General features: G+C 49.0%; 1 protein-coding gene across 1 annotated transcript in view; it reads right to left on the minus strand.

The window, feature by feature from the left end:
* Positions 1–11,560: 11,560 nt before the first annotated feature.
* LOC119450595 (syndecan-like) overlaps positions 11,561–13,000 on the minus strand; it is a 111,574-nt gene continuing 110,134 nt past the window's right edge. The window contains 2 exon segments of the mRNA XM_037714105.2: positions 11,561–11,729; positions 11,732–11,860. Coding sequence (XP_037570033.1) covers positions 11,692–11,729; positions 11,732–11,860 — 167 coding nt within the window. The 3' untranslated portion in view covers positions 11,561–11,691.

Genomic DNA, 13,000 nt, shown 5'->3' on the forward strand with positions numbered 1-13,000 from the left:
TACCACCCTCCTTCTGACGACAATGTTTGAAGTGCGCCGAGACGGCGCTTCTACCGCCGGGGGTAATGCTACGAGAGACACATTCTGCCAGGGGCAGACGACAAAGAAGACGGTTCTGTCGGGTGCTGGTGGCTGTCCACCATCTTGGCTACTGTGTCTGTGTAGTGTAAATACAGTGTAAATAGTCCCGCCTTGTGTCGTTTTACGTAACAATTGTAAGGAAGAAGAAGTGCCCGTTAGCCAGGTGCATCTCCGGTGTATGAAATACGACGAAGAAGTGCCGGTCAGTCAGGCGCATCACCAGCGCTTTTACGCACGGGGCTTGTCCTGACTGCTCGCAGGGTTCTGACTGCCGCACCGAGTTCGACCTCTCAATCCTGTCAATAAACACCTTGACATTTGGTGGAGGTGCTGGGTACGACTCCATCAACGCTGAAACTTCGGAGCCGAACCCTTCAATCATCTCGGTCCATGCCGGACGATCCAGCCCAGTCTTCTCGAACCATGCCTGACGATCCAGCCCAAGAAGCTGCAGTCACGGCACCAACTGTCATCTGTCCTGGCGTGCAGCGTCAGCGGGATCCTGCGATTTTTGCGGGTACCGGTGATCAGGACGTCGAGGACTGGCTCGCCTCGTACGACAGAGTCAGCAGGCACAACCACTGGGACGATAGGGAGAAGCTCAACAACGTAATTTTCTACTTGAGCCACGTTGCGCACTTGTGGTATCGGAACCACGAATCCGACATCTCGACATGGTCGGCGTTCAAGACCAACTTCACGGAAATCTTTGGTCGTCCTGCTGTACGTAAACTTCAGGCCGAACAACGCCTGCGCGGACGCGCCCAGCAACCAGGTGAGAATTTCACCAGCTACATCGAAGACGTCGTTAATCTGTGCAAGTTGCAACAGAGTCGACGCAACGATGCCAGACGCCGATAAGATCCGGCATATCCTCTAGGGAATTGAGGACGACGCCTTCCAGATGTTGGTCGCCCGGAACCCGACCACAGTGTCTGTCGTCATTGCGCTGTGTCAAAGTTACGACGAACTTCGAAGGCAGCGAGTTGTCACGCGACACCCGTCCTCAGAATTCGCCCCTGTCTCAGGTCTGACGCTAGGTGTTGACGAGTCGCCTCTAATGCACCAGATAAAGGAGTCCGTGCGGGAAGAAGTTGCTCGGCAGCTTTCCCTGGTGCCCTTTACGAAAGCGCAACCACACTCCCCACTGACACGGGGGTTACAGACCGTCATCAAGGAGCAAGTCGCTGAGTGCCTGCCAGCTGCTATTCCACCGCCTACAGTCGCGGCGCCCTTGACATACGCTGACGTCGCTGCAAGGCCGCCCTTCACTCCACGTCCACCTCTCCATGCTGTTGCGCGACCGCCCCCGATTCCCTTCTCGCCGCCTGCACCACAGCTACCACGGCAGCCAAATCCCTGGCGCACAGCCGACAACCGCCCAATTTGCTACCATTGTGGTATTCCGGGACACGTTGCCCGCTTTTGTCGACGCCTTATGCAGCCCACTTATGATTACCGCCGACCCATGAACAGTTACGCCCCTCGACAGCTACAATCCCCTGTGCCGCCAGATGAAACCCCTGTTCCCTACACTACTCGTCGTTCGGTATCCCCACGCCGCCGTTCCATCTCACCGATGAGACGCCGGCCAAGCCCTCTGCCTCAGGGAAACTAAGTGTCGCAGTTCCCGAGGCGAGAACTGCGTCCCCTTCGCTTTATCCAAGGCCTCGAAATCACCCCTGCAACGTAATTGAGGTATACGTCGAAGGGATTCCAACATTCGCACTGGTCGATACGGGCGCAGCAATCTCGGTGTTACGCGCAGGACTTTGCCGACGGATAGGAAAAGTAACGACGTCGCTTTCCGGACTGTATTTGAGTACTGCGAGCGCACAGCCTGTCGAACCTTTGGGAGCCTGCACTGCTCGTGTTGTCATCGCGGAATCTCTTCATGTCATTGAGTTCGTTGTCCTGCCGTCCTGCTCCCACGATGTCATTCTAGGCTGGGATTTCCTTTCGTCTAACAATGCCATCATTGACTGCGCCCGCGCCGAGGTGGAGTTGTTTCCTTCCGCTGCAGCCATGAACCAAGATCCTGTGACGCCTACAAAAATGATTGTGGCCGAAGTTACCGATATCCCTCCTCAGTCCGCCGCCTTCGTCTCCCTGTCTTGCGTATCTGCACGTGACGCAACCGTCTTATTCACGCCATGTGACTTGTTCGCCCGTCGCCGTTCCCTTCCGCTGCCCTTTGCCGTCATCGCCATCAGTTCTGGCCGTGGTGTGATGTGTGTGTGCAATGTGTCTTTCCTGCCCGTTACTTTGCATCGCGGAGAGTGCCTCGGTTATGCTCAAATTCTGGATTCTTCGATGCTCTTCGATGCTCCCGACACCGCGCATTCGACATCCCTCGCCGCGCTCGACAATGCGACTCGACCGCCGTTGGAGTGCTTCCAACCGTCAATCTCCGGTGATTTGACAACCACACAACGCGCGCAACTTGTCAGCCTGCTACGAGAATTTGCCGCTTCCTTCGACTGCCATCAACATTCTCTCGGCCGCACCACCAGTGTCGCACAGCATCGACACCGGTTCGCACGCCCCACTCCGGCAGCGTCCTTACCGTGTCTCAGCTTCTGAACGCCGCGTCATCGACGAACAAGTGAGCGATATGCTTCGGCGTGGCGTGATTCAGCCGTCCCATAGCCCGTGGGCATCGCCTATTGTCCTCGTAAAAAAGAAAGATGGTTCTATTCGCTTCTGCGTTGATTACAGACGTCTTAACAAAATTACGCGCAAAGACGTATATCCCCTACCGCGCATAGACGATGCTCTTGACTGTTTGCAAGGTGCCGAGTTCTTTTCCTCTTTGGACTTGCGGTCTGGATATTGGCAAGTCCCCATGGCAGAGGCTGACCGCTCCAAAACCGCCTTCGTTACACCGGACGGATATACGAATTTAATTTCATGCCATTCGGCCTATGTAATGCGCCCGCTACGTTCGAGCGTATGATGGACTGTATCTTGCGCGGTCTCAAGTGGCACACGTGTTTGTGCTACCTAGATGATGTCGTCGTCTTCTCACCTGATTTCTCGACACACCTCCAACGACTAAGAGAGGTATTAAGCTGTCTGACTAAGGCTGGCCTGCAACTTAACATCAAAAAATGCTTCTTTGCTGCTCGTAAGCTTACCATCTTAGGCCACGTCGTATCCAAAGAAGGCGTGCTTCCGGATCCTGCAAAACTCCGTGCAGTTGCCGAGTTCCCCAAGCCCACTAATCTGAAGACACTACGCAGTTTCGTCGGCCTCTGCTCCTATTTTCGCCGCTTTGTGAAGAACTTCGCCATGATCATCGCCCCTTTGACTCAACTGCTGGCTGGAGACAACGCCCTATCCGCCTGGTCGAAAGCATGCGATGACGCGTTCACGACCCTTCGCCATCTGCTCACCTCTCCTCCTATTCTGCGGCATTTTGACCCCGATGCCCCAACTGAAGTCCATACCGATGCTAGTGGAGTCGGCCTTGGGGCGGTTCTTGCCCAACGCAAAAGTGGTCTTGTGGAATACGTCGTTGCTTATGCTAGCCGCACGCTGACAAAGTCGGAGCTAAACTACTCTGTTACAGAAAAGGAGTGTTTAGCCATACTGTGGGCCCTTACGAAATTTCGACCTTATTTATACGGCCGCCAATTTGATGTAGTAACGGACCACCATGCGCTGTGCTGGCTCTCCTCATTGAAAGACCCCTCTGGCCGCTTCGCACGCTGGGCACTCCGTTTGCAAGAGTACGACATCCGGGTTGTGTACCGCTCTGGACGCAAGCACACCGATGCCGACGCTCTCTCCCGCTCGCCAATATCACCTGACCCTGATCCTGACAGTCTTTGCCCACTCAACTTTGTCCTCTCAGCACTTGCCATCGATGACATGCGCTCTGAGCAGAGCAAGGACCCGTGGATTTCTTCGCTTTTGGAGTTTCTCTCTCATCCTACCACTGTTACGGCGTCTAGGACTCTACGGCGGCAGGCGCATCACTTTGTTATTCGCGACCAACTCCTATACCGTCGCAATTATCTCCCCGAGGGTCGGCAATGGCTCCTAGTAATACCGCGTCATCTTCGGGCTGATTTATGCGCATCGTTTCACACTGATCCCCAATGTGCGCACGGTGGCGTGTTAAAGACCTACACCCGCCTTAGGCTCCGGTATTACTGGCCTGGCATGTACAAGTTCGTTCGGAAGTACGTCCGCTGCTGCCTCGACTGCCAGCGCCGAAAGTCGGCCCCTACTTCCACTGCCGCACCCTTGCAGCCGCTTCCTTGCCCATCCCGTCCTTTTGATCGGGTCGGAATAGACCTTTACGGCCCGCTTCCTTGTACTGGTGCTGGCAACCGCTGGATTATCGTTGCAGTGGATCACCTCACACGCTATGCAGAAACCGCTGCACTTCCATCTGCAACTGCCCAAGATGTTGCATCCTTCATACTGCGGCATTTTGTTCTTCGTCACGGAGCCCCTCGGGAACTTCTCAGTGATCGAGGCCGCGCATTTCTGTCTGAAGTCGTGACGTCGCTTCTGAAGGAGTGTCACATCATCCACAGGACCACTAGCGCATACCATCCACAGACGAACGGGCTGACGGAGCGTTTCAACCGTACTCTTGGCGACATGCTCCCCATGTACGTCGCGTCCGACCATTCCAAGTGGGACGCTGTGCTTCCGTTCGTCCCGTTCGCCTATAATACTGCCACTCAAGCTACTACTGGTTTTTCTCCGTTTTTCTTACTGTACGGCCGTGAACCTTCCTGCACCATCGATACCATGCTACCCTACCAGCCTGATTCATCGGAATGTGTTCCTGTGTCTCAAGCTGCGCAGCATGCTGAAGAATGCAGACAACTCGCCCGTTGTCTTACCACCGCAGATCAGACACAACAGAAGCTCCGTCGTGGTGGCTCTGTTCCCCCAAGCTTCCCTTCCGATTCGTTGGTTTGGCTGTGGGTTCCACCTGTAGCTCCCGACCTTTCTACTAAGCTGCTCCCAAGATATCATGGACCCTACCGTGTACTTGCACAAACTTCCCCCGTGAATTATGTCGTCGAGCCTGTGCCACCGTCCTCTGATCAGCGCCGTCGCGGTCGCGAAACGGTTCACGTAGATCGGCTCAAGCCCTTCTACGATCCCTCTATGTTACCGTATGCTTAGATCGCCAGGATGGCGTCTTTTTCTCCGGGGGACAAATGTAAGGAAGAAGAAGTGCCGGTTAGCCAGGTGCATCTCCGGTGTATGAAATACGACGAAGAAGTGCCGGTCAGTCAGGCGCATCACCAGCGCTTTTACGCACGGGGCTTGTCCTGACTGCTCGCAGGGTTCTGACTGCCGCACCGAGTTCGACCTCTCAATCCTGTCAATAAACACCTTGACACAATATATATATATATATATATATATATATTTCTCGTTCATGCATAGCGAGGGTCTCGAATGGGGCAGCCTAGATGTCATTAGGTAGCATACCGAAGGTTTTTTTAGCCACGTGCCTGCTCTCCCAACTTCAAGTGTTAGGTGATGCCATCGGGCAATAAAGGATGTTCCACATGTGCCCACCATGGCTCCGAGTGGCGCTGGCTAACACTACCAGGGTGGATTGGTGATTGGTGGATAAAATCAAGGCAGGGGTGAAATTTCACCCACCACAAAGTACAAAATATGTTAATAGCCATGGCTAGGTGGCGTATGCCACCGCCCGGTTTAAAGGGTTCAGCCTCATCCATCCATCCATCCATCCATCCATCCATCCAGGGCGCAAGATCTGGTAAACACAAATACCCAAGTTAGTGGACGGAGTGATGGCCGTCGCCGTAGCACATTTGGTAGTGCAATACACTCGTATATACATGGTGTCCCAACTAACAAGCACCAAGATTTAAAAATATGCAAATGCCACGTAGCTGGACATAACCAAGGTAATGTTGTTTGCCGTTGCTTTTGAATGCTCAGATTTCTTGCATTCCGCCTAATTACGCAATTATCCCTTCAGTCACGGCATCCACATTTGTGGACGTGACCTATTTTTGCCATTTCTGTGCAGTGGTAGCAAGGAATAGAGCACGAACATTAAGCTTAGGGTAAATTGAACATTTTGCTAACCTACATAACTTCCGTTTTATTTCCGAGTGATATGCATCGTTACAGAGTACCGCTTTGGTGAAGGCACTGCCGTGTTTTACGTGACGTTTGACGTGGGGCATGCTGGTAGCAACGTCGAAATATTCTTGCAATGCTTGCCGCCAATAGATAACCTGTGCGTGTAATTCGAGCGCGTGATTCCATCTTTTTTTTTTTGAATAAACATATCATGACTGATTTTACAATACTCAAATATTTAGTTACTCTGCAATTATGATGACTCATCATAAAATGCCCAAGGAGTCAACACCTTGGCATAAAATTATGCATTTTTCACATGTGTATCGACAGTCGATCATAATTAGTGACTGAAGGGGATATGCTGCAGATGTTAGCCTGGCTAATCACCTTGAATACTACTCTAGGCGCTGGGTGATAATTATGATATGCACGTTAACGCATGAATACCCCATATACAGTCACAGACACACACACACATTTAATCCAAGTTTCGTTAAGGCCCGTGGAACTCGGAAGCACCAGCAGTGCTTTCGTAGCACATAATGCGCAGGTGGTGCGTTGCCACGGGCCGAGAATGTGCCGCAGTTACAAGTTCAAATCGCTACATCGACGAGAGCTTATCTTCTACGACTGAGGAGTTTGTTCGAGTGGTGTTCAACTAAACGTTATGTGACCATGCTTCAGTCAAAATGACTAGGCTGACATGGCTGCTGGTCCTGAAATTAAATACCGAGTCCACTGGCAGTGTATTAGATAGAGGGTTCCCAGTTAGGCGGTTTTCCACCTGCACAGCCGGTTTTTCCCTCAATGTGCGAGCTGCCAATTACCCACTGGCACACCATTTGGCGGGTTTTCCTTTAGCGATACATAGGAGGCAACTGAATTGTCAAAAGCGTATTTCTTCCCAATTTTTTTCAACTTGTCACCGTCGCATCGCCCCAAAGTGGCATTACCAAACAATCCGCACCACAACCCCTTCTTAATTTTTTTATAGCGATAGTTCTGACCCTCCTTTGCCTCTGTATCTCTAAATATCTTGAAGAGACATGCCTTTTTGGTGTCAGAGCGAATATGGAACAAATTTTCTACCACTGCTATCACAACAGCTGATCTCGCTGTGCAGTCGCAGTCCAAGTAGATGCTGCCACCGCTGCGCTTGCCGCCAGCAGATGACAGGCAAGGAAAGGCACCTTTAAGAGGGGAATTGTAAAGCATTGTTCGACGACTTTCGCATTTCTTGTGTTCTCCAATATTGGTTGATTTCGCTGATGTTCTGCTGTGTTGCCAACTTATATAAAATGTGCAGTTTTGTTGCAATTTCTAACCGAGGCTCCCATTTTCAGTATCGCTACTAGAGGACCCGTGTCTTTAAATTTTAATTTTGTAACACATTTTTTATGAATAAACTACTCAAAGAGAAGCAGTGCTTTAGGTAACATGGCAGCAATTGTCCAAGTGGTTGCCATCTGCTCTGGATGTGCAGTCAGTGAAACCCGATAGATCAAGAATGCAGCGGCATGTGTCTGAAATCAATCATTTGTTGTGCACCAGCAAATTACCTTTGCTGCTTTACTTTAGTCCAACACTTTCTTGCCATGAAACCCCTCTTCTGCCGAGGGTGTCGGGAATGAGCGATACCTTTAAAGGGATCAATTGGTTCGGTCCCCTTTTCCTAGTACATCTCGACAGTGGCACACATTCACATAAAGAGGGGGGGGGGGATGTTGCTAAGCGGGTACTTTGCTACTCGAGCTCCATAAATTAAAAAAATATCTGCAAAATTTTTGCAACTCCTCCGCTGCATACTCACTAGGTAACGCAAGTTCACGCTGTTATAGCTTGGGCAGGTGCAAAGACTGAATCGAATACGTTCGCCGGCTGCCAAGTTGTTTACCCAAGAGAGACCCTCCTCAACTACGAAAACTAAATTTGGTCTTTCCAGAAGTGTAACCATATTAGCTATTGTGAAAGAAAAGGAGCCGTAAGAGGTTGTTCCCCTCGCCCCATACACTGCCCTCCCCCCCTCTGCACTCATTTTTGTTCATGTGAAGGATTTTTCACATGTGGTTGATAATTTGACATTTTCATCTGCAATGAACAGATCCTTGCTGGCTAGTTTCTGTGCCCATACTGAAGCATCCTGTCCACTACCCCAGCACCCGCCCAGAGTACGACAAGTAGATCACTACTCACCGACAATTGACTTTACAACAAAGAACAGTTCTTTTTTTGTAAATCCATCAATTTATTGTATTGACAACTATGAAAACTTCTGTACAAAAATGTTTTCGCAGCAATACAAGGTCGAGACCAGTGTCTTCAACTGTGCCACTCTTTGGAGCCTGTCAGCAGTTGTGCTGAGAGGCAGCCAAGATGACTAATGCGGACACACCACGGTTTTGGTACATTTGGAAGCTACTGTTTGGTCTTTGATGCAGCGACGTCTTAAATTAAACATGTACAAAAAATGCTTTGCAGCAGTTGCATGTGGATGTGTGAAAACACCGTACAACAACACGCACTCTTTGCATACAATATATTAAGATTCTAGCAGTGAGCAGAAAAAAAAAAGTGTCTACTGGAAACTTCAAAGGGTTATCTGAAACGCATAGAATAGTAAATTGTAGGATCATGCGCAGGTTGCAGTGTGTAGTAAACAAAATTTTTCAACGCAATGACAAATCAACAGACTGGCATTGAGGAATATTGTTTAACAGTGAGGGTGGAACCTTAAGAAAGCATTGAATAAAAATATCCAGTGTAATGGTCATATACTGCAGCCCAGACAGACACCCATGGTAGGGTCACAATGAAAAGGTAAGCATAAAAAAAATGCAGTTGCTCATGACTGCGAGTTCTAGGGAAGTTAAAATTGCAAACAGAGAGGCGATCTGATGCCAAGTTAAAAAAAAGGAATTTCTTAATGACCCCACCTTTATGAAGACACACAAACTGCTAGAACATCCAGTGGTCACACATACAAAGTTCGATAAAAGAATACTACTCTTGCAATGTTGAAGACAAGCTTGGGTATCTCGTAAGCAAATTTTGGAGAAGTGTACAGTATTTACAGGCTCTTTTGAACACACTATGCACTAAAACCGACAACAGGCACGGCACATTAAAAAAAAAGGCAAAGGAGAAGAAGTCCAAAGCATTTTCATCAAGGCAAAAGCGTGCGAGGCACGCCAAACTTCCTACCGGATGCTCCCATGGCTGTTCAGTTCTTTTGCATTCACTGCCCTCAGGACACATGGGGTGACTCGGTTCATGAAGTATGTACAAGAAAGAAAAACGGGAGGACACAGGGGAGGTCTCTCGAAGGCTAAACATGCATGCTAAAAAAAAATGAATGGGGGGAAAGACATTGAGACAAACGGAAAGAGAGCTGTCAGGGAGACACTCGAGGAAGCCGGAGTGCCACACGAAAAGGCTAGATGCATAAGAGGGCCCAGACAGCATGGGCAGGTGGGCTCTGTTGAGACAATGGAAATGCTCTCCACTTGAAAGCACCGATGTTCCATTCAATCCCAGATTTCAAAGCTACAGCCATACCCTTCTTGCACAGAGTGACACATACACGCAAACTTTCACGACACATCCCATTCGTGTATATGTGTATATCGTATAGAAAAAGAAAATGGGCAATACAAAACTCTATAAGCACTTCAAGTGAGGGGAGAGGGGGGTACACAGGAGGGTAAACGTAAAAAAGACGTCTTGGGCAGGTCGTACACACGGCGACTGTTGTCGCAAAGCTTAGAAAGGCCAGCCCATCCCAAGCCACAAGATGTGTGTACCAAATGTAGCTTCAAGTGACGACTTCAAAAAGTGCTTCAACACTCCACAAATGTAGCAGATTTACTTATCCAGTGCTGCTGCCTGCTGAACACTTGCACCTCGCGACTTAATCGTGAGATGCTACTGTTCCAGAGGAATTTTTTCATCTTAAGAGCAACAGCACAAGAAAAGCAATAAATGCAACAGAAAGCTTGCGAGCCTTTTGAAAGTATAGATGCTTGACAAAATAACTTGATGCACATTTCATACTGAAGCTAAAGTGCTAACTCTCTTGCTATTCTGTGTTAGAGTACGGCAACCGAGACTTTCCATCAGGGTGGGAGGCCTTCTGGTGGACAACACAACACTACAAAGTCACATACGCAGTGAGGAACAGTGGAAAAAAAGAGGAACACTATACTTTGCACTCATTTTGTGGCACACACCAAAGCTTTACACATACACACACACCGTTGGTCTGTGAACACGTGCAGAGCTTATACGAGCTCACCAACGTGCACTCTTGGCAGGGAACCGAGCATTGGGGCCTTAGTAGAACTCGGACAAGAGACTGGGTGGTTCCACGTAACAAACTGCGTGTTCTACAGTGGGGTAGTCTGCTTTGTCATCGATGAGACGCCAACCCGAAATCCCACAGAACTTAGAAGTGTAAATTGCACATGGATTAGCAACATCTTGCAGCTTTTGGCTAGTCTGCAACTAAATCCCACAGAGGACCAATTGCCAGCAGAGCATTGCAAATGTAAGGAACATTGTGACTGCACGGAAAGTGTACGACAGTAAGAAACCCATCTTGAGCAGCAGCTGGAATGTACAAACAAGACATCTCTATGACACTGCTGTCAAGATGGAACAAACAGGTAAAGATTGGTTCAAGTTGAATGCTGTACCACCACCCCAGCCATGAACAAAGCAAATAGCTTGCTTGCACAAGCAATCCTTTGTTGGTGTCTTAATGTGACAGCAGGGACAACTGTAAAGCACCCAAGTTTTCCTGTTTCGACTGCCAATACACCTTTACAGGCCAGGTGTGGAGACAACCACGAGTCTTGGCGCTAGGCCTTTTCCGTTGCTTACACCCCAACAGTGAGCTTGCGTCGAACAAAACCACAGCGTCAAAGCCATGGCCTGTAAGTAAGAAGGCTTAAATAAATGGCACTAGGAGAGACACCCCTCTGACAGCACTTGACAGTCAGCGTCGAATGGAAGGCCCTTCAGTTCCAGCTGACATGGTATTACGGCGTGCAGTGCCAACAGGAAGGAGCTGTCACTGACTGCACTATGCCGGGACGATGACATGTGGTGTTAAAAAGGTCGACTAATGTAAGAAAAAATTTCGTTACATCGAGTGACAACTATAAGGCACAACAAACCCAACATTGTTTTTAAAATGTCATTTTTTTTTAAGAATACGCTTCACATTAAAACAGGTTCAAGGAACACAAGAAGGCAACTAGGAAAAAAAGTTTGTTAAAAAGTTACTCTACATGGAGAGGAAAAAATTAACGGGAGGGGGCTTGGGAACCCACATGGCAAACCGCACAAATTTCTAGTTACACACTTCCGCAGCTGCAGCATTTGATGACGCCTTCACTGCGAGAAGTTTGTGGCTTGCCCTTTGGTGCTGGTGTTGCGCTAGCTGAGGGTACAGGCAAGTGGGGAGGAGGAAGAGAGGCGTCTCTTTTGCACGTGTGTCGGTGGCGATCTCTCTCTCTAGGCGTAGAACTCCTTGTTGCTGCTACGCATGTAGAGTTGACTGTCGGCGACCGCTTGGGTTCGTCCAGGGCGTAGCTTCCTTCGTCCTTCTTGCGCATCCGGTAGACAATGAACATGACAAGCAGGATGGCACACAACAGGCCCACGACGGCACCACCGATCACCGCTGCACAGAGGAACAATAGACAGAGGTTGGCAGGTAATAGGGCACAAATAACACAGACCACGCCTAATGCAAAGCTGTGTCAACCCCACAGCAGTACAGTTGAACTTGCAATAAACATGAATATAAATTATGGATATAAAAAGTAAATCTAAAATGTTTTTCATCAATACCCGCACATAATGAATATATACTTATAACGAATACTATCAAATATGAAGATATTATAATGAAGATATTTTTTTATGTCTGATGTGTTGTCTTATAACAAAGTTTGACAGCACAAGAATTTTTCAGCTTGCCCAGCATACACTTCAGTGGCATTCTCTGAACAGCTTGAGCAAAGCCATAACAGCTGCTACTAAATGAAAACTGCACTCAACAGTGTGATGGCGGTGGACCTGTATACCAAACAAGTTCGAGACTGCTTGCTGAAAAGCAGATAGCAAATGCTGTTTATGCTAACGTTTCTAGATCCATTCAGTTGTCAAACTCCCCTTGTCACGGCCGTCAATGCACGGCCCCTTTCGTTTCCACTCAACAGATGGTGCAGCGGCCGTTGTGAGCTGCTGCGTTGGTGGTTCGCCTAGTGAGTGGCATTCTTTAAGTTGAAATCGCCAAATATGCACAGTGCATCCCTAATCTATTTGCAGCTTATTACAGACCTATTCCAAAGATTGGAAAAAGGCCACTACTTAGCCAACTGAACAGAGGAAAGCACTTGCGTCCAAAGCTGCGACGAACCACCCTTCACTGCGACCGCCGTTTGCGTCTGCTAGAGCACGGCCGCTTTTTATCCAACGGGCGTGGCTAGAGTTACTAGTAACTGAAAGAGAAAGAAGTAAGACAAAAGCTTTGCCTCTCTCAATGAGTTCAAGAGCTTTTATTACAGGAGCCGCATACGGCTTATGAATTTGCAGCGTGGCTTTACGAAAGACTAGCTTTTTTGTTAGCGATGGCTACTTTCTCATGTTTCTAGGCGGCGGTTCACATCTCTCGCATAGAAATGCATAGGCGTGGCAATAAAAAAGTTCAGTATCTGGCACGTGAGCACGCACATGTGCTCATCGCAACCCAGCCGCGCAAGACTGCACTCATCCAGCTCGTCCAGGACTTTGCAAAATAAGTCACCTGCAGAGACCT

Source organism: Dermacentor silvarum, chromosome 4 (assembly GCF_013339745.2).
Source record: "Dermacentor silvarum isolate Dsil-2018 chromosome 4, BIME_Dsil_1.4, whole genome shotgun sequence".
Taxonomy (NCBI): Eukaryota; Metazoa; Arthropoda; class Arachnida; order Ixodida; family Ixodidae; genus Dermacentor; species Dermacentor silvarum.